Below are 22162 nucleotides of genomic sequence, written 5' to 3'. Positions count from 1 at the left end.
TCTACTGGGCTGATCTGAGAGCTCCACGGGGGCTCTGGCTCCACCCTTCCCCTCCCTGGGGACTAGCATCCCCAAGGTGGGTCCCCTAGGCACCTCCCCAGTTCCTTCTGAAGATCCCATAAACATGCTCTGGATGCCAACACTCCCTCCTCACCTCTGAGCCCCCTCTTCCTTCTCTTTGATGCCAAGTTCCTCCTTAGGTGGGCCCACTCTCCTGCCTCCTCTTCCTCATTTCCCATTCTTCCCACTGGCTATCTCCCCACGACTTCCTGGCAAAGCTGTGCAGTGAGCCCCATTCTTAGCCTGCTTGACCTCTAAACTGCAGCCTAACACTGCATTCCCTCTCCTCTGCACCCCCTTTCCACATTCACCCTGGATCTCTTGACTTTCCCACCTCCTGGCCCCCTCCCAGGTCTCAGTGCTCCCCAGCCTCTGCTAGCCCCATCTTAGCCTCCAGCCCTAGAGAGACTGGACACAAAAATGAAGAATCATTCAGTGGGCTTAATGGCAGACTGGACACACAGAGGAAAGGATACATGAATTTGGAAATAGAAAGTTTAAAAATGGAACTCAGAGCATCTGAGATCTGGGGGACAATATCAAACAGTCCAACATACATGTAATCAGAGTCCCATCAGCTTGGTCTGCTGAAATGGCATTTCCCATCCTCTTGTTCTACAGCTACTACTTGTATTTTTCTTTCTTTGTAAGAACAGGATGCGGGGGCTTCCCTGGTAGTGCAGTGGTTGAGAGTCCACCTGCCGATGCAGGGGACACGGGTTCGTGCCCCGGTCTGGGAAGATCCCACATGCCGCGGAGCGGCTGGGCCCGTGAGCCATGGCCGCTGAGCCTGTGCGTCTGGAGCCTGTGCTCCGCAATGGGAGAGGCCACAACGGTGAGAGGCCCGCGTACCGCAAAAAAAAAAAGGATGCGGGTGTGGGGGAAATGAATGGTAGGTGGCTTGGGGTTCAGAGTCGGCTTTAGGAGACATCCTGAGACCAAATCCTCCCTCAGTCACTTGCTAAATGTGTGACCTTGGACAGGCCACCTACCCTCTCTGTACCTCGGGTCTTCTCATCTGTACCTGTGTGAGGATTAAACAAGATAATGCAAGGAATGAGCCAGGCAGAAACTCTGGCCACAGTTAAGTGCTTTTTATTCTAATTACAAATAATTGTGGTCTCACCACCATTGTCGTCCATGCTCTTATCATCATTTTCAGTTACACACAATCCCTTCCAGACTTGGGAAAATGCAAAAAAAAATTTTTTCTAACATTTTCACAATCATGGTGCATTACCATGGATTCTGCTTTCACATTTATTCTTAAATTAAAAAAAAAAATTCTTGAATATTTAGTTTCTCATGTTGCTACCAAGTATTCATTGACATCATGTTAAAGGGCTACACAACACCCCCCTGCATTTTTGGTGGGTTTAACTTTTATTTTTGTTTGTTTGTTTCTCTCCCTGTATTATTTAACCCAAGCTTCTGGTGTGGCTGGGACAGGCAGTTTCTTGCCAAGTATTTACTCTTCCAAACTGCACCTAGCCATCTCAGAGGGCCACTCAGAAAGGATCTGTATCCATGGGCTCCGGGCATGTTACTTGCCCTCCCTGGGCTGCCGGGGCCCCTTTGAATGGCTCCGCCCACCCACCTCACAGAGGCACAGGTGCACTGTTCAAACTGACATGTCCACCGTCATTGCCAATCATGGACTGGAGACGAAGACACTCAAATCTTAAGTCCTCTTGGAGGCACAAGGTCTTAAAAGCTTCCTGGGAAATGCCTGTGATAGTCATGTTCTCTGCCAGGGTACAGAGAAGGCACTTAGAAAATTCCTGCTTAGGAGCAGTCATGGGGGTGGTAGGGCCCAGTGAGTGAGTGGGCAGGGTTCAGAGCCTCCACCCCACTTCACTTATAGTGCTGCCCATCTTAAACCCTGGGGCCTCCTCGGTGGATCTAATTGGCACCAAATGGAAACCATTCATCTGGTCCAATGTACCCACTTTATATGTAGGAAAACCGAGGCCCCAAGAGGTGAAGGGGTACGTCTGCCAGCACTATTCTGGATGACCCCTGAGCTGTTTCCAAAGCAAGCCCGAAAGGATGCCCTCATGATCTGAAATGGAAAATCACCTTGAGGTGATTCTTCAAGGGAGATTAAGTTGGACCTGGCACTACATTCTGGAAATTTTCAAAAATCCCCCGTCTTCTCAAATCGTTTAAACCAGGACGCTAACGTGAAGCCTGAACTCCAGGTGGTCAGGAGGTACAGATGACAAGTGAAGGTGTGAGGGGCTGTATAAACAGTAACAGGTAAGGCAGGTAAAGTGAAGGAGCCCCCCGCAACCCACCTTACTTCGCTCCAGGGCCAAGGGCTGGGCTTGAGCAGCTCAGAGAGAGAAAAAAAATGGGCCTGCCACTGAGCTGGGTCCCTGGCAAATGCCTCCAGGAGGAAACAGAGTCTTCCTGCTGCCTGTCAAGACGGCTGTCCCTGGGCCTGATCTCAGCTAATTTGACAGCGCGAGGGGAGGACACCACCCCCATATCTACTCTGCATCTCAAACACACCGAGAGAACTGGCGCGACAGAGGAATTGCTATTGATTTCCACTTGTGCAGGCTGACCTAACAAAACCAATTCATCAAGTGCCTGTCTGCCTCGCTGCTTCAGACGCTCATCCTAACCACGTGCAAATAAATTGCACTAGCATCTAGGGTGATTTGTCAAGGTCCAGCTGGGCAGGGGCCCTGGCTTCCAGTGATGGACTCCGGGCCAGGCTGGCGGGGGGTCAGCCCAGCAAATGCCCTGCTGCTGATCCGCCACCGATCAGCCACATTCTGGGTGGCCCAAGAATCGGGACGTCTGGCAGCTGCGGCCATGCTAGGAGCTGGTTGGCCATGCCTGGGAGGGGGCTTTGAGGAACAAGGCCCAAGTCCCTCTCGCTTCAACAGGACTTGGTAGTGACATCGTCACTTGTTTCTTCCTGTCTCCGACCCCTTGATTTTGGAGGATTTAATGGAACGTCTGTGCAACCAGGAGGCACTGAGTTCTGGTTTTGGCTCGGCCACTGGCCAACCATCCTTGGGCAGCTATAAGATGGAGATGACACCACCCGTGGGGGCCCAGGACCCTGAAAAGGCCAGGGGTCAGACTGGGTGTCCAATCCCTGTTCTCCCACCTCCTAGCTGTGGGCGGACAGCCACCTGCTGTTCTCAGTGCCTGGCCTCCTTCATCTGTACTATGGGGCTGAAAATCGTACCTACCTACCTCCTAGGGTGGCAGTCATGGGGACTGAACGAGCTCACAGAAAGGACTGCAGGGCCTCACACACTCAGCCCCTGCTTCTGCAGGCAGGGACCGGAGGCTCAGAGAAGGGAGTGATGTTCTCTGGGCCACACAGTGAGGCAGAGCGAGATCAGGAGGGGTGAAAATAAGAGGCAAGCATGAAAGGCTGATGAAAAGAGCACCGCCCTGCCGCCTTCCTCTCCTGACGGTGGCTGTCATCGAAGCACTGGGACACAGGGGGAGTGGGTCACAGGCCCGGCATGGATCATTTCTTGAAAGGGTCAAAACTTTATTCGCAGGGCTTTTTTTGTGTTTTTTTTTTGTTTTTGAATACACAGGTTTCCTGCCGTCCAGGGAGAAAGGGGCATGGTATCCGGCTGCACGAGGTTTGGGGGCTGGCCTTGGGGCTCCAACCCCGTCCTTTGCACCTGTGTGCTGGCCGCTCAGTTCCTCTGCTGTGGATAAGGCACTGTGTGTTCTGCAGGATGGCGCTCATGGCTGGCTGGCAGACAACGAGGCAGCCTTCTCAGGGGCTGCGAAGCTGAGGCTGTCGAGGGGTGGACTTGAACTTGGGGCCTGGCAGGGGGCCAACTGGCGAGGAGGCCCCAGGCTATGGTACCTCAGCCTGGCAGGTCCAGCTGGCCCTGTTGCAGCGGCCTCAGGATGGAATCATGCCTTTGCTTCTTTTGCGGTCAGTCATGGTTCTCCGGTTGTGGTTGGCTCGTGTGGCCTTGCTGGATTCCTTCTTCCTGCGTTCCTGTGTTGTCTCTCGGCTCTGCCCGTGGCCCCGGGGGCTGCCAGCCACTGCCATCGAGCTGTCATGCCGGTACCTGAGGGAGGAACAACCCGCCCCCACAAGAACCCATCAGCCGAAGGAGGAGGCCCTGATGGGAAGAGCCCTTTGCCTTCCTCGGAGGTCCCTGGCAGAGGACCCAAAGCTTGGGCCAGGATACCCCCGTCCCAGCTTCCAGGGGGAGGAGAAATGGAGCCCGGCAGGGGCAGGGCTGTGGCGGCTCCAGCCAGCGCCGTGCCCTCTGTTTACTCTCCTCTGAGCTCTGCCTCCCGATGGGCCTCTGGCTAAGATCTGAGGGTGGACCAGCTAGTGGGCTGAACGCAGCCCACAGTGCAGAGAGGACGAGGGCCTGGGGATGGGCCCCTCTCTTCTCCACCCAGGGCCACGTGATACAGATGAGGTAGGACTCCAGTTCTACACCCCAGGGCCTTGCTTGGTGGCCTCCCAAGACCAAGTACACTCAGATATGACCTTGGGCCTCTTCAGACCACATCAGCTGCTGGGTTTACCCAGAGCTCTGTGCTCAGGGCGCTGTGATGGATCAGAGGTCAGAGTCACTCTGCTCTCTGCTCAACGACCTTCTGTGGCTCCCGGCTGCCTTCAGAATGAGATCCAATGTCTTCCCCACTTGGTTAGGCCCCCTGCACCCAGTGCGCAGGGCTGTGGGAGTCCCAGGGCCAGGATGGGGGACTGGGCTTGAAACCCCTGGCTTGGCTTTAAGTGGAAAAGGGACCTGAGGCAGGTCCTTGGCCCCTCTGGACTGCACCCCACCCCCAGGAAGACAACGCGGTGAATTAGAGGAGTCTCTAGTTACCTGTTCCCAGCTCCCCTCCGAAGGCCCCCTCCCTGACCACCCTGAGCTTTCTTGCCTTTTTCCCCTCACATGAAAAACTCCTTTGCACACTTTCCACCTTTAAGGGCCCAGCTCACATGCCCCGTCCCTAACATGCCTCTCTCGGCCATAAAGGATATGTGCCTGTCTGTCTATCTGGGCTCTCCCAGATTTTACACTCGGCCTGACACCAGCGAGCCGTGGACACATCATGCTCCCACACTGGGTGATAAACCCCTTGTAGTGTCTATCAAGTAATGGTTACAAGTGTGGACCCCAGAGATAAGCCACCTGGACTCAATCTCTGCTCTGCCACCTACTAGCTGTGTGACCTTTGGCGGGTTACTTAACATGTCTGGGCCTCAGTTTCCTCATCTGTAAAACGAGGATAATGGTAATAGTAGCTACTTCATAGGTCTGTTGCCAGAACTAAATTAACACATGTAAAGCACTTGGGGTTTGTGTGTGGGCTTCCTGTGTGGTTGGCTGGGCTTCCCCCTCCCACCAACACAGCCTATTAAATGCTCACCCCTTCCTGGCCAGGAAGGCCATGCGCCTGGCTTCTGCTTTTTCCCGCAGCACTGCAGGGTCCTGCACAAAATGGTCAGGCTGTGGAGGGGAGGGGAGAAAAGAATCATGAGCTGCTCCATTTCCCTAAGCTGAGGTGAGGCTGCACCTGGCCCAATCCTGGTGACACCCCTATGCCAGGAGTGGGGCTAAGCCACAGTGCGGCTGGGCAATGCCCCAGAATGCAGCTGGCTTGCTATGGTCCAAGGTTTCCACCAGAAGCCCCTCCTCTGACCCTCCCACCAATTTCCGGAAGAGAGGCAGCTAAAGATGGCTCCATCATAGCAGGAGCGTGATGATGACAGGTGGGAGCAATGGGGGAAGGCCAGGATGGCCGCCATGAGAGACCACACGGGGCCTGGAAACCCAAGAGAGCGCCCTGGAAGCTGACTCCTCTCCCCGCTGGCGCCACAAGCAATGGGCTGTGGGAGCGCCCGCCCTGTGCCAAGGTGGGGAGAGACTGGACTAGCGGGAGAAAGCGGGACCCAAGAACCACAGACAGGCTTTGGGGGCCCGGGCTGTTTCACAAAAACAACAACAAAACAAGGGGAATTAGTAACTTTTGAAAACTTCAGGATTTGACATAAAAATCCAGGCTGATCCCTTGCCTGGAAGAAGGGAAAGCCCTGGAGGGTCCGGGCCTCCACAGTGCTGAGGAGTCCCTGGGCAGGGCACGTGTGTCCCCCCACCTCAGTTTCCATCAGGCCCCGCTACTCATTTACGTTGGTGGCCTGGCCCCGGACATGTCTGAATTTGTCACCCTGGTGGGAGGACATGGGGGGGGATCCAGGGGTCCCAGGCTGCTGCCCCATTCAACCTGAGCAGCGCTGCTCTTATCTATTTTATATGAGGCTCTAGTTAAGATTTCACTTGAAGAAAAAGTTTAGTGGCTAAAAAACTGAATTTTCAAACCCATCGTCCCAGATGACCTCCAAAGGGCCCTTGGGCTCTAACGCCTCTCTGATTTCAAGAATTGCCAACCTGGGCACAGAGGCCAACAGCTGTCCCTCTCCTGGGCCCCAGGCCTAATTAACCCAGCAGCTCGAAGGCCCGGCCTCTGATCCATCCTCTGGGCCCTCACTGGGCAGCAGAGGCGGGTTCTAAGCTAGCAGCTCTCCAAGCAGACATCCCGGGCTCAGAGGGACCCCCACCCTCCCTGGCAGTAATGCTGGAGCCGCCTCAAGGCCAGGTTCAGAGAAGGGGGGCACAGATCCCGATTCACCTCTCAGAAGTGTACCCTCCCCTTCACCTGCCACCTGCCAAGGAGGTACCTTGGGGGCCTCGTCCTCAGCCTCCTCCTCCTCCTCCTCCTCGTCCTCCTGCCCTTCTCTGGGCACTTTGGTTCTCAGCACCTGAGGGATGGTGAAGGGCCTGAGGGTTTAGAGAGAAAGTGAGATCAAAGACTAGACTAAACCTGGAGAGTGAGCCTCAGGGAGGGGGAACCCCACTGGGTGAGAGGGGCTGCCAGGACGGGGAAGGGCTCAGGAGGCCGGGAAAAACCAAAGTGCTTTTGAAGCCAGCTTTGCTCCAGCCCCTGGATTCTGTGTGGGTACCAGGGTCTGACGTGGGGGCTTTGGGGAGCCTGAGCTGGGGCTGTGGGGGTCTCCAGTTCTCTCTAGTCAGGGCAGCTCTGCTTTCAACGGGGAATCTCCATAAGATCCCATTGGGAAAAGTTTTCTGCAATTAGGAAGAAAAATGTAAAACTCCTGAATGAGACCTAATAAATGCTGCCTCACTCAGGGTAGGTTGGACCAACCGGCCAAGGGGGTGGCTGGGGTGGAGGGAGCACTGGACTAGGAGTCAGGAGGCCTGGGTTCGGGCCCTGGTTCTGCCACTGACTTGCTCACGTGACCTGGGCCCTGCTTCCCACATCTGTATAAACAAGAGGCTGCGGGAGGCCACTCTGCCCCTGGAATTTGACAGCCTCACCTGCGGCTGATGAGCTCATCATCAGAGTCTGCATCGTTGGCGCCCACCTGGTTGCCATCGTATGTGTCATCATACTCATCCTCGTAGTCGTCACTGCGGTAAGGCGAGTCCTCCCCTGGCTGCACTGGCACCTGAGACGGCAGAAGTGTGGGTCCGAGGGGCCCGGGGCTGGCCGGTCTCCCCCCGCAGCACGGCCGGTGGCCTGGGGATGCCTACCTCCTCTGCCACCACGCTGTACTGCTCGTAGCGCCGCCGCTGCGCTACCACCTCCCGCTTGTCGTTCAGCAGGCTCCGCGCGCTCTCCTCCTTCCTGGCACCGAGAGGGAACAGCAAGGAGACACAAAGGAAAACCATTAGGCTTTGAAGGCATGGGAAGGGGCTGCAGCTTCCATGGCCTACTTCTTCCCGCCTCAGGCCGCCACAAACCAAGATCAAGCACTGGTGGGGGCGTGGGGCTCACCGCTGCTGGTGCCCATGTGACTGGGTCCAGCCACTCTAGAGGGCACCCCAGGAGCAGCTGTTAAAGTGGAAAAAATGCGCCCCCTTCAGCTGGGAGACTCCCTTTCAAGGCGTCCACCCTGGAGCAACACTGGCCATGTGCGCACAGAGGTCTGATTGGGGATTTTCTTTTCAGCATCGTCTTTAACAGTGAAAGATGGAGAGCAACTCATGTCCATCACGGGTGAAACGGCCAAAGGACCTGTGCTCCCTCTGTGCCACAGAATGCTGGGCGGCAGCTCTCAAGAATGACGGTGATCTATTTGTGCTGATGGAGAAAGAAATCTAAGACATTCTCCAGGAGAAAAGCAAGCAGAGAAAAATGCACAGTATGATCCCATCTGTACAAAAAGCAGAAAGCAAACCAGAACAACTGTCTCCTCTTGTGGGCACATACCTATCTATGCATGTAAATGCACAGAGAGAGGGCTAGTAAGCCCCCTGCCAAATGCCTGGTTACTCCAAGGAGGGGCCTGGGGTTATCCAAATCTTTTAAAACAAACACAAACTGAAGAAAGAGCAAGGCCACATGTTGCTTTCTTAGTGAGCTCAGGGGAGCCCTAGGTGGCCTCAGGGTGTGAGGGGCGAGGAGGGGTCCCAGTCTCTCACTTTCACCCCCGCTTTAGCACAGGGTCTCATCCGTCCTGCAGTTCAATCTTCCATGTCAGATTGCATGGCAAGAAAAAGTCTGAAAGTTTAACTCCTGTCATATCACAGGGGAGGAAAGTCGGGTGCAGGGGATGGAAGGGGAGAGACGTGTTTGGGAACACAGTGAGCTGTAGCACAGCCATAGTGGGGACTCAGGCCTCTTGACTCCGGGTTTTGCAAATCTGTAGAAAAACCTGGTTTGTTAGACACATAGGCCTGTGGAATGTAGTTTCTAGCCCTGCAGGGGAAATCAATATGAGATGCCAGGAAAGAAAATCCAGCTTAGCTGTGAAATCGGGCCTCTGGAATGTATCAAGGGTAAGGGGAAAAAAAAGAAGAGACACAAAGTCTGTAGCATTCATAAAAATCTTCTATTAACTGGCTTTTGGTGCAGGGAGGGGCAGGCGCCTGAGTCTGGCCTGGGAGCCTGGTGCAGGTCAGGACTGCAGCCCCCAGCATGGCGGGTTAGGATTTGCTTCCTTCAACAGTTTTTATAAAGGGCCTACTATATGCTGGGCAGGGTGCTAAAGCTGGGTTAGGGAGAGATTCAGAAAAGAGTAAGATCTGGATTTGCCCTTAAGGAGCTCAGTCTAGTGGCAAAGAGTAGAAGTGTGCTAGATGAAGGCAAGCATGTCCTGGAAACACAAGTAAAGGAGAAATGAACTGGGGTGCAGGGGGCCTAGCGGGGGCGCTGGAGAAGGGGTAATGGAGGCTCTATGGTGCAGAGACGTTTGTCTGGACCAGGGAAAAATCTTGGTCCACAGGAATCTTTCAGCTCATGTCAGGAAAGGGGGCGTGTGACTGTGGCCTCGGCCCTTACCTGGCTCTCTTTGCCACATTGAGGGCTGGAGAGAAAAGAGGCAGAGAGGAAATGAAAGGGGCCAAGCATGTTCAGGTGGTTGGTGCCACTGGCAGAAGCACACCCATTCAATCAACACACGTTTCCTGAGGGCCTGCTAGGCGCCAGGCCCTGAGCTGGGCCAGGGGACCAAGGATGGATGAGAGCTGTCACTGTTCTCTCTGCCACATCGCACAGCTCCTGGTCTACCTGGCCCCCAGTCCCGGCAGTAGGGAGGTTCTTTCACACGGTGCGCCCTCTGGTTTTGTTGCTCCCAGCAGGACCACAGAGAAGCCTGGCAAACTGCACCTGCCCCAGCTGGGTCCTAGGAGAGGACACAGGTAAGGACAGAGGAGCCTGGTGCCCTGGGTACCCCATCCAAGAAGGTGTGGCTTTGGCCCCATGACCTCATTTGGAGCCAGAGAAGGAAACGAAAATCAGGGGCAAAACCAGCCAGGAAAATATCCATCTGACCCCGAATAGCCAAAGTAAACTTGAGAAAGAAAAACGGAGCAGGAGGAATCAGCCTTCCTGACTTCAGACTATACTACAAAGTTACAGTAATCAAGACAGTATGGTACTGGCACCAAAACAGAAATATAGATCAATGGAACAGGACAGAAAGGCCAGAGATAAACCCACGCACATATGGTCACCTTATCTTTGATAAAGGAGGCAAGAATATACAATGGAGAAAAGACAGCCTCTTCAATAAGTGGTGCTGGGAAAACTGGACAGCTGCATGTAAAAGAATGAAATTAGAACACTTCCTAACACCATAAACAAAAATAAACTCAAAATGGATTAAAGACCTAAATGTAATGCCAGACACTATAAAACTCTTAGAGGAAAACACAGGAAGAACACTCTTTGACATAAATCACAGCAAGATCCTTTTTGACCCACCTCCTAGAGAAATGGAAATAAAAACAAAAATAAATAAATGGGACCTAATGAAACTTAAGAGCTTTTGCACAGCAAAGGAAACCATAAACAAGACGAAAAGACGACCCTCAGAACGGGAGAAAATATTTGCAAACGAAGCAATTGACATAGGATTAATCTCCAAAATATACAAGCAACTCATGCAGCCCAATATCAAAAAAACAAACAACCCAATCCAAAAATGGGCAGAAGATCTAAACAGACATTTCTCCAAAGAGGATACACAGATTGCCAACAAACACATGAAAAGATGCTCAACAACACTAATCATTAGAGAAATGCAAATCAAAAACACAATGAGGTATCACCTCACACCAGTCAGAATGGCCATCATCAAAAAATCTACAAACAATAAATGCTGGAGAGGATGTGGAGAAAAGGGAACCCTCTTGCACTGTTGGTGGGAATGTAAATTGATACAGTCACTATGGAGAAGAGTATGGAGGTTCCTTAAAAAACTAAAAATAGGGCTTCCCTGGTGGCGCAGTGGTTGAGAGTCCACCTGCCGATGCAGGGCACGCGGGTTTGTGCCCCAGTCCGGGAGGATCCCACATGCCGTGAAGCGGCTGGGCCTGTGAGCCATGGCCGCTGAACCTGCACATTCAGAGCCTGTGCTCCGCGACGAGAGAGGCCACAGCAGTGAGAGGCCCACATACCGCAAAAAAAACCCCCAAAAAAACCTAAAAATAGAACTACCATACGACCCAGCAACCCCCTACTAGGCATATACCCTGAGAAAACCATAATTCAAAAAGAGTCATGTACCACAATATTCATTGCAGCTCTATTTACAATACCCAGGACATGGAAGCAACCAAAGTGTCCATCGACAGATGAATGGGTAAAGAAGATGTGGCACATATATACAATGGAATATTACTCAGCCATAAAAAGAAATGAAAGTGAGTTATCTGTAGTGAGATGGATGGACCTGGAGTCTGTCACACAGAGTGAAGTAAGTCAGAAAGAGAAAAACAAATACTGTATGCTAACACATGTACATGGAATCTAAAAAAAAAAATGGTTCTGATGAACCTAGGGGGACAGGAATAAAGATGCAGATGTAGAGAATGGACCTGAGGACACGGGGAGGGGGAAGGGTAAGCTGGGACGAAGTGAGAGAGTAGCACTGACATCTATACACTACTGAATGTAACACAGATAGCTAGTGGGAAGCAGCTGTATCACATGGGGAGATCAGCTCAGTGCTTTGTGACCACCTAGAGGGGTGGGATAGGGAGGGTGGGAGGGAGATGCAAGAGCATGGGGATATGGGGATACATGTATACATAGAGCTGATTCACTTTGTTATACAGCAGCAACTAACACAACATTGTAAAGCAATTATATTCCAATAAATATGTTAAAAAAAAAAGGATCCATCTGAGAGCCAGAACATCAGTCAAGCAGCAGTAGCTTCGGAGACCGTATTTGGAACAAGTTGCTTGCGTGGCCTCCTACAAGCCCAGGGAACATGTGGGCTCTCCTGAAACGTGCCACCTTTTCCCTCCTTGTTTCCTCTAGCCTATCCTTCAAGGCCCAACTCAAACTGGCCCTTAGTGGGGTGACACCCACTTTTGAACCTCTAAAGGGCCTGCAGAGGCAATAAAGCCCCCCTTTTCCAGGTGAGGAATCAGGAGATCCAGAGAGGCAATGTAACCTTCCCAAGGTCACACATCTTCTACCAACAGAGCCAGGGCCATAACACAGGCCTCCTGACTCAAGTCTGCTTGGCTACTTCCTGTGTGGTGTGATCACAGGCTGGCCCCTTATCCTTGCCAAGACTTAGTTCTGCCTCCCAGGGATGTTGTCAGCATGAAATCAGACAATGAGCAGAAGTGGACCTGGCACCTGCTGAGCTCAGCAAAGGGAATCCTATTTCTTTCACTACAGGCCTTGTCAGAGACTTTAATGTACTAATGTGCCCTGTGACTCTCCAGGAGGCACACAGGGTGCACAGACATTTTTGGCAATAGAACTAATTTGAAAGAGAACACTTATTATCTTCCAGGGCACCACTGTCCAGTCCAAAGGAGTTAGGGGACCCCACCTTACACACACCGCCTCCTTCCTTAGCTACTATACACCTGTGGCACACGTGCTTGGCGTCTACCCAACAACCCCCCTTTACCTCACCCCCACTCCTATCAGACCCTCTTTTTGCTCAGGTCCTCCCCCTTCCCCCTTTTCCGGGAGCCCTGGACCTTAGCCCTGTGACCTAGTTCCTCAGTGAGATGTGAGGGGAATCTGGGGAGTTCTGGGAAAGGTCTCCTGGCCTCTAAGAGAGATGCAGAAAGACCTCGTCCAGACTTCCTCTTGGCTGTGTCATTTCTGGACGTCACAGCTGAAACAGGTGCAGTTACCCAGTGGCCCTGAGGGAGCAAGATGCACCCTTGATGATATGGCTGCACCACAGGTCAACCAAGCCTAGACTTCCCTATCCTGTGACTGCCTGTCACGCAAGGGGACAGATTTCCTTATTACTTGAGCCACTGAGTATATCATATCTGGTTTAATGACACACACACATTTTAACTCAAGGGTGATCTGCCTTGTGCTACTTAATTTCTCACATGCTCCGTGAAGGCAGGGCCAAGGCCCTAAGCCCCACTGCCCTGCCCGCATCAGGACAGGGGTCCCCACTGAGGTCCCTCCGTGCCCCATCCTGGTACCTCTCCACTCTGTCACGGCCTGTTTAATGTCCTAAGTCTTTCCCAGGGTCTCTGTGCCCTTTGAGAATGAGGCCTGGGCACCTTGCTCACCTTGTCTCCTGGTGTCTCTAGCACAGGATCTGGAGATAGTGAATCACTTAATAAATATTTTCTGTATGAATAAATAAATAATGAACACATGAACAGAGACTCTGCCCAGGCTACCCGGCACAACGAGCTCAGTAAACATTTGCTACCTGGTCTCTCTGCCAGGCAGCCGGGAGCTCCTTCGAGCAAGGGTACAGCCCTCCTCGTCTGCCCCTCTCCCCATGGCTGGGTCATTCTGGCCTGCAACAGTGGCCACTGATACAGGAAAACATCGCCAGCTTGGGATCTGGGGATGTTGCAACGTGTGTGACTAAGCAGTTTGCAAATGCTTCCTGTCCAGCCAGCCAGATGGCTTTATAGTTGCCCTGTGCCGGGTATCCAGGCCAGCAATCAGCCACGCTTCTAGCGTTGGACAGCCCCGGGAATGGGGAACAGCTTGAGCTTCTGGCACTGAGGCTCCTATCCCAAGAACGGGGCAGGTCCTCTCTCCTCTCTGACCCTCACCACCTCCATCTATGTGTTGGGGGAGAGGGCGAGCTGGACTCATCCAGCAGTTCCTAGATTTCTGGATTCCGTGAAGCAGCCCCATGCAGGAGAACGCTGGGGGTCTAGTGCAGGGCTGACGGTGTCTGATCCCGCCATTCTCCATCATGCCATGTGGCTGCTGACTCTCAGCCCCTCCAAGGGGTCTCCATTCCAAAGCCAGGTGATCTTTCCAAAACATATAATGTACCGGCTCAGGCGACCCTCACCATGCTCCCACGTCCTCCGGGCCACCACCCCTGCTGTTCACTCTGCTTGGAAAGCTTCTCCTGCCCCCCTTGCACAACTGACCCTTCCTCGTCCTTCCACAGTCATTCCCACATCATTTTCTCCAAGGAGCCTTTCTGCCTGGACTGAAGCCCCGACTAGAGGCTTGGAAGTCTGCGCACCTCCACCTTGGAGAATCTTTTTCATCTGCAATTTCATGTTGCTTGTTTGCCAAGCTGATTAGTGCAAACTCCACGTGGGCAGGGGCCCTGCCTGTTTCACTCCCCACCACATCCCCAGCACCTAATAAATCCAGGGCCTAGAAGCACCAGGCAAATATTTGTTGAATAAATGAATAAATCATGAATGGACTTTTCAATGCCAAAAAAGTAAGAAGGACATAGATCAAACATAAGTGGAAAGGCCTTAAAATGGAATACATTCACTTCTGAAAAGCTCACTCAGGACAGGTCCTTCATTTGCTCATTTTGTCATCAGATGGAAAAATTCAGGTCAAGGAGCAGCTGCTGGGAAGCACTGCCCAGCTCTCCCACCCAGGATTCAGTGGTGGACACCTCCAAAGATGAAAGAAGGGAAGAGGGGCTGGTTTTGGTCCCACTGGCCTTTTGCTGTCAAAAAGAAGGACTCACTAACTCTGTGTGCAGAGTTGGAGCCTAAAGCGGGATCATTAGAGACCCTGAGCTCGGCTGCTGGGAGCACATGGGTGCCAGGTATGGGGGAGCCCCGAGCTGAAGCTCCATGACCAATTCCATCAAGATGGGGGCTCTGAGTTTCTCGCTTTCTCTCTGCACTTGCAGAGTTGGGGTCCCTGGAACCCCACGGTCCACCAAACTCACCTCCTGCCCTTGTGTACCCGGCTCAGGTCCACTGAGTCCCTGCTGAACACGTCAAACTCATCATTCTGGAAGATGTTGTGACGAGATGCCAGCAGGGGAGTCACGTCTGGCTTCACCTGTCTGGGGGGCAGCACAGAAATCCATTTCAGGGGTCCTTGCTAGTGGATGCCTACCTGCACCCACTCCCCCCATCATGTCCTATCCATCAGAGACTCCACCCCCTTCAACAGCCACACCTGGGACACAGCCTAGAAACCTGCCCAATCCTGTCCAATTCTGCCCCTGCCTGGGTAGGCGGCCACCCCTCATACAAAGTGTCCCTTGGTCCTGCATGCCATTCACACAGGTTTTGCTCACGACAGCCCTATGAGATAGTCAGAGGTCACTCAAGTTCTTTTTGCCTCAAGTGCCCTCACCTGTAAAATGGACACATGGAGGCTGAGGAGCTTGTCCAAAGGCAGAGCTAACTTCATTCATTCATTCAATAAACAACATTTATTCATGGAAGAAACACCCATTCCTGCACTCTCATTCCTTCTGCCTCCCGGGGCCTTCAGGGAAGCAGTGGGCCCAACTCAGGAAAGGTGGGCATGGGGGAATTCCCTGGCAGTCCAGTGGTTAGGACTCTGCGCTCTCACTGCCGAGGGCCCAGGTTCAATCCCTGGTCGGAAACTAAAATCCCACAAGGCGTGCGGTGCAGCCAAAAAAAAAAAAGAAGGGTGGTTGTGAAGGAAGTGAGAAGCTTTGGCTGTCCTCCCTCAGGAATCTACTGGGAAGGTGGCAATGACAGGGCAGGCCAGCAATATCAGAGCTCTGAAGGCTCTCGACCCCTTGGTCACATCCCTGTGGCTCTAATGGGTCTTCCTACGAGGTGGAGCAGGGCAGTCCAGCGGTGCCCACTCTGCCCTGCAGGGGGCATGTGAGGATCTCCTGGGCCTGAGGTTTCTGTTTCCTCAAAGAGGACATTAGCTTCCACGGTTGGGAAACTCTGCTGTGGGGAAGAGCAAGCGAGCTGAGTCCCGGGACACATGGGAAGGAGGCGTGGGAGGCAGAGGAACTAAGAAGGGCCCCTGACAAGGGCCCCGGGGCAGGCTGGACGCCGTGAGCCTCCTCCCACCCATCTCTCCCACCTGTCTAGGCCGCGGTCCAGCTGGCTGAGGGCAGGGGCCAGCCGCCCCTCCAGGATGTTGTTGATCACCTGCTCCGGGTCATAGCTGTAGTGCTCCAGGCAGGCCAGGATGAAGCCCTCGCCAAGGTCTGGCAGCAGGTCCTTCACTTGGGAGATGAGTGAGTCCAGTTCCACGCCACACACCGTGGGGCCTGGAGCAGCCGCTGCCCCCAAGCACTGTGGGAAGAGCCAGAGTGAAGTAGGGGAAGGCTAGGTTGGGCTAGTGACAGGGCAACCGGCCCCCAACAGTGCTGGTCTCAAGTCAGGGGACCTGGTTTGAGTCCCAGCCCTGCCCCTCCTGGCCGAGGGACCTGAGCCAAGTCACTTAAGTGAAAGGGGGCACTACGATTTACCAGCTGAGCTACTTCTGGCTGTGTGACTTGGGGCAGTGTGCTTTTGCACAAAAAACGCAGAGCACTGTGCCTGGCATGGACTAGGCTCTCCATAAACGGCCATGGCTTCTATGAATCAAGTCCTTTTCCTGCTCTGACAGGTTGATGACTGATGTCAGAGCGGAACAGCAACCACCAGACCTGACTATGTGGAGATGCTCTCCTTTGATTATCTCCACCTCGATGAGGGGGATTCAGTGCATAGACAGCTCAAAGTGGCTTAATTTTTTAGGCTTTTAAGGAAATTTACAAATCAAAAAAACAACAGTAAAACTCCTCCATGTCTGAAATAAGCCAAACAGGGAAAAGGGGGTGTGTGGGGGGAGGCACAAGGGGCTGTCATTCTCCAAGGTCCTGGGGCAGCAGTCACGGGGCCTGGGGTCTAACAGGAAGAGCAGCAGCGTCTGTCAATGGAGCACTGAGGGCCAGCCAGGCTCAGAGCATTCACTCCACACAGCAGCTCTGAGCATCATCCCACAGCCACATGGAGGTGGGTGGGGACAGTGGCAGTCCCCACCTTACAGGTGAGAAACCAAGGCTGATGTGAGGGACGTGCCTGAGGCCATTCAGCTGGCGGGTGACAGAACCAGGATACTTCCCTGAGCTGCCTGACCCCAGAGACTGTGTGGTCTTAATCCCCACATCATGGTGCCTGACATTCAGCGAAGAGTCCTGGGCTCAGTGGCTGATCAGTACGGCCACAGACTTGGCGATGGTGAGTTCTGTAAAAACCTGGAGTGAAAGCACTAGATCAGAGGTTTCCACTCTGTTTAGAGGAGAGTGCCAACAAGGATTTCACATGGAAAAAGCTCCATTGCTTCATCTTATGGAGGGGAAACTGAGGCTTTGACAGCTAAGCGACTTGCCTTCCTCACACCCTGCCTAGCACGCCCGCAGCTCAGAACCCTCTAAAGGCAACGCAGAGCCTACCAGCAGCTCAAGACTGTCAACTCCAAAAGAAACCCTTTTCCCTGAGAGCAGGAACAAAGAAGGCAGGTTTCCCGCTGCCCAAACCTCTCGATGGGGCCAGGAGGGGCTGGGGAGCAGGGGAAGCACCGCTCTTGTCACACACCTCCTCTTCCTCCGAGTTCTGGGGAAGCGATGACGGTCTGCTGACCGCCTCCGCCGCCACCACGACCCCGTTAGGATTCTCAGCCACCGGTGGGTCTTTGGCATTGGTGGCTTTCCTTCGGTCCACCCCTTCCCATGCACTCTCAACTGCCTGGAGGATGTAGGCGGTCCGAGTCTCGTCCCTGTGAGGACGTGTTAAGGAGTCTCTCGGGAGGGCAGCTCTGAGGCAGCATTGTTTCTCAATCTATCCCCAGCATCTGACTGTATGGCTTTGGCCAGGGGCTGTCTGGGCTGCATCCAGTGGGCATCACGGGCACCTGGGCTACATGAGGAAACGGGCCAGGCAGACCACAGCCACACTAGTCTGAAAACCCAGTACCTGCCACTCAGCAGAAAGAAGCTCTGGGTAAAGACCGGGCCAGGGGCTGGCAGCAGAGCATCCTGGAACATGGCATTTGGACAATCCAGCAGCTCCTCCTCTGCACTGACCCCCAGGAGGAGGGCCCGGTGGGGACACTACCACTGGGCTTCCTGTCGAACCAGTTGCGGGCTTTCTGTAAAGGCTGGGGGCCCACGGGGTGTCCCTGAGACAGGACTGAGCAACCTACCCAGTCACCAAAATGGTCCTTGGGCCTGCTCGTTCCTGCCCCTCCTCCCTCTCCACTACCCTGGGTATTGCCAAGCCAGATGCTGGGGAGTTGCCCTAGACCCCCACACTCTACTTCTAACCCAACCCCCCACCAGCCAAAGTATGAAACTGACAATGTCACCCTCTGCTTCACACCCTTCCATGGCTCCCCAGCACTTGCAGGGCTGACCCCAAACTTCTCAGTGAGGGCCATCCCTGGGCCATGCAGGTCTGCTCGGCCCCAGCTCATCTGCCATGGCCTAAACCCCCTCCCGCTAGACCCCTTCCCCTCAGCCCTCTGCAATCTGCACACAACATCTGTGGGCTCCTCAGACAGGCCTGCTCTGTCCGCTGTCCCCTGGGAACACTTAATTCAGGGTTTGGCCACCTCCTCTTCCTTGCGCTGTTCTCAACTTGGATTTCACTTCCGTGTGACACCCCCACCCCAAGCTCCACTGGGTTGAAGGCCCCCTTGGTTTCCCCTGACTCTGAATTTCTCCCATATGACACTCTAACTGCCTATTTAATTATCCGTCTCTCATCCTGCAGTGAGGTCCATAAGGGCAGGGCTGAGTCCATCTTGGTCACACAGGCCCAGAGGCTCAGCAAAGACTAGGGTAAGTAGGGCTGTATTTGCCCCAAGGATCAGAGCAGTCATCTCCTCCAGAGACTGGGGCTGGGGCCTCGGCGGGCATCTAGGGAAGGCTGGCCTAGACGTGTTCTGGGGCCAAATGTCCCTCCACTCCCTGTGGGTCTGACCCGGTCAGGTCAGGCCCGTCCCAGGGGCTGCAGTGGAAGGATACAAGGCTGACGAGGCCTGCTGCAACAGGCTGATGTCATCGGCCACGGGGAAGAGCGCATCATAGTCCCGGAGGAACCTGCCAGAGAGAGCGCAGCGGGGGTGGGGGGGAGGGTGTCGGGGAAGACAGGGCTGGAGCCACAGGGGCTGGTTTGCTGAGGGCCACTCCCTGTGTCTGCTGCCCAACCACAAATGCCAGAAGCTTAGACCGTGGTGAGCACATGGCAGGGGCTCTATTACGTAAGGTCTCCTGGGGCTGGTGGGAGTGCCACGGGCCCGTCCCAACTCAGCTACACGCTCACCTCTTTTCCTGCAGCAAGGAGCTGAAGATCTGAAGGAACTCTTCGATGAAGCCCTGAATGTTGTCACAGCTGGAACAGGACACAGGCAAGATGAGCTCATTCCATGCAGACAATCTGCAGCTCCCTTCCTCGCCCGCTCACCCCACCCCTCTGCCAGGCCTCCAGCCAGTTGGGGGAAAGAGGCATTTTTCTCAGTTTCCCATCTTTGCTCAGCAACCCTGGAGCAGGGGAGGGACAAGATGAAGTGAGGGAAACGCCTTTGCTGGGCTTGGGGAGGGGCTCTTCCACCTGGGTGGGGCAGTGGCTCCCGAGTGTTTACCTGCTTTCTAGGACTGGGAGAAGGCAGATCTGGTTCAGGAGGATGTGAAAAATCTCCAGTAGCTTCTTCCTGGAATGGGAGAGCCTCTGCCACAGGTCACCTAGCAGACTTCGAAGGCCACAGAGAAAAAAGAAGTAGATTTGAGAGGCAAAAAGGGCACCGAGGGAACTTCTTTCCAGCATTTGCAGGTGCCCCTTGCCCCCCAACCCCTGCCCCCGCCCCCAGGGGCTGGGAAAGCCTCACAGTTTGCTGTTGACAGCAGTTGGCAAAAGGCTACAGGCTCTGAGAGGCCGGCTGGTTCCAGGGCCACTTCTCAGCTCAAACAGGCGGTCAGGAACCAGCAGGTCAATAAGAGCTTAGAGCAACAGCTGAAGGGAAAAGGCTTCAATACAGAGGCCGGGAGGCCATTAGGTAGGGAGGCACCAGCCAAATCCGCATGGTCCGTGGTCCCACCCCCTTGACTTAGAGATGGGGATGCCAAGGCCCACGGAGGGCAGGGCCCGAGCTGGGGCTTCTCTCTCCCACAACAATACTCTTAGTTTTGTCCCCGCCTCACTTGCTATCTTCAAGCCTCCTCTTCTTAATTGCAGACTCCAGTTCGGAAATTGCTATTTCGTAAAAGGAAGCTAGCCTGTGGTGGCACATGTGGGTAAAAGGCTGGATTAGCTCACAAATATCACACTTCATTAGAAAAAGCAAAGCAAACCCAAGGGAGTGGGAAGGCCTATTTCTTGCTCCCAAGTTGTCACCACAGTTTTCTCCCGGGACCACCCTGGCTCTTCCTGAAGTTCACCCCAGATTGTCCCACAGTGGCTGGTCCTAGAAAGAGCCTTGTGGGAAATGCCCTGGAGCTACTTCCCCCATTCATATGGGAAACCAAGGCCCAGATAGGCTCATTCTAACAGAGCAATGAGAAGGCCACCCAGGACTCACTGGGGTTTGAGGAACAAATACAAGGTGACTTTTTTCTTGCTCAAAAACTGCCAGCAGCTCCCTACCTCCTATGACATCAAAGTGTAACTCCTCTCTGGTACATCCGTACCTGGCACAGTATAGCCAACCCTGCTTCTCACCTCAGCAACCTCACAGCCACCCCTTCTCAACTCAGATTTAAACTCTCCATCCCCTAAATTAGGAGATTGGGATTAACATACACACACTACTATATATAAAATAGATAACTAATAAGAACCTACTGTATAGCACAGGGAGCTCTACTCAATGATCTGTAACAGGGCTTCCCTGGTGGCGCAGTGGATAAGAATCTGTCTGCCAATGCAGGGCACAGGGGTTCGATCCCTGGTCTGGGAAGATCCCACATGCCGCAGAGCAACTAAGCCTGTGCATCACAACTACTGAGCCTGTGCTCTAGAGCCCGCGAGCCACAACTACTGAAGCCCGCGCACCTAGAACCTGTGCTCCACAAGAGAAGCCACTGCAATGAGAAGCCCGTGCACCAACGAAGAGTAGCCCCCGCTCGCCACAACTAGAGAAAGCCCACACGCATCAACAAAGACCCAATGCAGCCAAAAATAAATAAATAAATAATTTTTAAAAAAATTCGGGAAAAAAAATTCTGTAGCAACCTATTGATATATGGGAAAAGAATCTGAAAAAGAATGGATATATATATATATATATATATATATATATATATATAACTGATTCACTTTGCTGTACACCTGAAACTAACACAACATTGTAAATCAACTATACTCCAATAAAAATTTCAACAAAAGCGAAAACAGAAACTCTTCATCCCAGCCACACGCTTCCTGATCACGCTCACCCCTGTGATTACTCCTCCCCGGAACTAGATGTACAGCACTCAGAAGATCGTGTTTTTACAACTTAAAATGCAGCTACCTCTCTTCTGGGGTGTAATTCTATCTCTGAACATCTTAGGCTTCCCAAAGCCAGAAATGCAGCTGACGTGCCTAGGACAGTGCTGAATCTGCAGTAGGCACCCTGTAAACATCTGTCTGTCAATCGGCTGGCTGCTGACAACTTTTTCCTAGTGCAGTGCTGTGCGTAGCAGAGGGTAAGCCGGCCCAAAGAGGCAGGCCTTTCGAGGCCCACAGCATGGCACCCAGAAGACGACAGAGAGGGTAGTTTGGCTCAAGCAGAGTCAGGCGTTGCCAGGATACACTGCTGGTGGGAGGGTTAACTGAAACAACCCGTATAGAGGGTGATTTGGTGAGATCTGTGAAAATTTTAAATGCATATACCATCTGTTCCCACAATTCTACTTCTAGGAATTTATTTCTCAGATATACTTGTAAAGAGGTACATAATGACCTGTGTACAAAGTTATTCTTTACGGCAATTTTTTTTGTAATAGCAAACAGTTGGAAAAAACCTAAATCTCTGGGGGCTGGTGTCCCACACAACGGAATTCTACCCAGCCATACCAAAGACTGAAGGTGCTTTATGCATAGATGTACATTAAATTTAAAAGTAAAATGCAAACAGTACATACAGTCCTCATAATATGCCAGTATATTAAATATTAAAAAGAGGGCAGGAGATTTATAATGTGTATATTTGCTTATATGTGCATATTTATATGCATATCTCTGGAAAATTCCACAAAAAAAACTAACCCGATGCTTGTGTGTGAGGAACAGAACTGGGGAAGGGGGAAAGGGAGGCTTTTCAATGTGTATTTTATACTTTTTGAGTTTTGAACCATGTGAATGCATTATTCGTTCACAGAATTAAAGGACAGAAAGAGAGGAGGGCGGAGAAGGTTGTTCTGAGAGAGATTAGCTAGAGG

General features: G+C 53.0%; 1 protein-coding gene across 6 annotated transcripts in view; it reads right to left on the bottom strand.

Moving 5' to 3' along the window:
* Nucleotides 1-1128: 1128 nt before the first annotated feature.
* Nucleotides 1129-22162, bottom strand: part of ASCC2 (activating signal cointegrator 1 complex subunit 2) — a 41564-nt gene continuing 20530 nt past the window's right edge. For 4 of the 6 annotated variants that reach the window (XM_030860762.2, XM_070046948.1, XM_060310248.1 and 1 more), the window contains 12 exons: nucleotides 19943-20017; nucleotides 19387-19494; nucleotides 19068-19136; nucleotides 18770-18844; nucleotides 17340-17520; nucleotides 15838-16052; nucleotides 14708-14827; nucleotides 7629-7722; nucleotides 7413-7543; nucleotides 6755-6854; nucleotides 5446-5525; nucleotides 1129-4121 (listed from right to left, as the gene is read on the bottom strand). In XM_030860762.2, the coding sequence (XP_030716622.1) occupies nucleotides 3950-4121; nucleotides 5446-5525; nucleotides 6755-6854; nucleotides 7413-7543; nucleotides 7629-7722; nucleotides 14708-14827; nucleotides 15838-16052; nucleotides 17340-17520; nucleotides 18770-18844; nucleotides 19068-19136; nucleotides 19387-19494; nucleotides 19943-20017 (1420 nt within the window). In that variant the 3' untranslated portion in view covers nucleotides 1129-3949. The remainder of the gene's footprint in view (nucleotides 4122-5445; nucleotides 5526-6754; nucleotides 6855-7412; nucleotides 7544-7628; nucleotides 7723-14707; nucleotides 14828-15837; nucleotides 16053-17339; nucleotides 17521-18769; nucleotides 18845-19067; nucleotides 19137-19386; nucleotides 19495-19942; nucleotides 20018-22162) is intronic. The other 2 variants (XM_070046947.1, XM_070046949.1) reach the window with 1 other exon arrangement.

The sequence above is a fragment of the Globicephala melas genome, chromosome 13, assembly GCF_963455315.2.
Source record: "Globicephala melas chromosome 13, mGloMel1.2, whole genome shotgun sequence".
NCBI lineage: Eukaryota > Metazoa > Chordata > Mammalia > Artiodactyla > Delphinidae > Globicephala > Globicephala melas.
The sequence above is the reverse complement of the archived record's forward strand: the minus strand, read 5'-3'. Positions and strand labels throughout refer to the sequence as shown.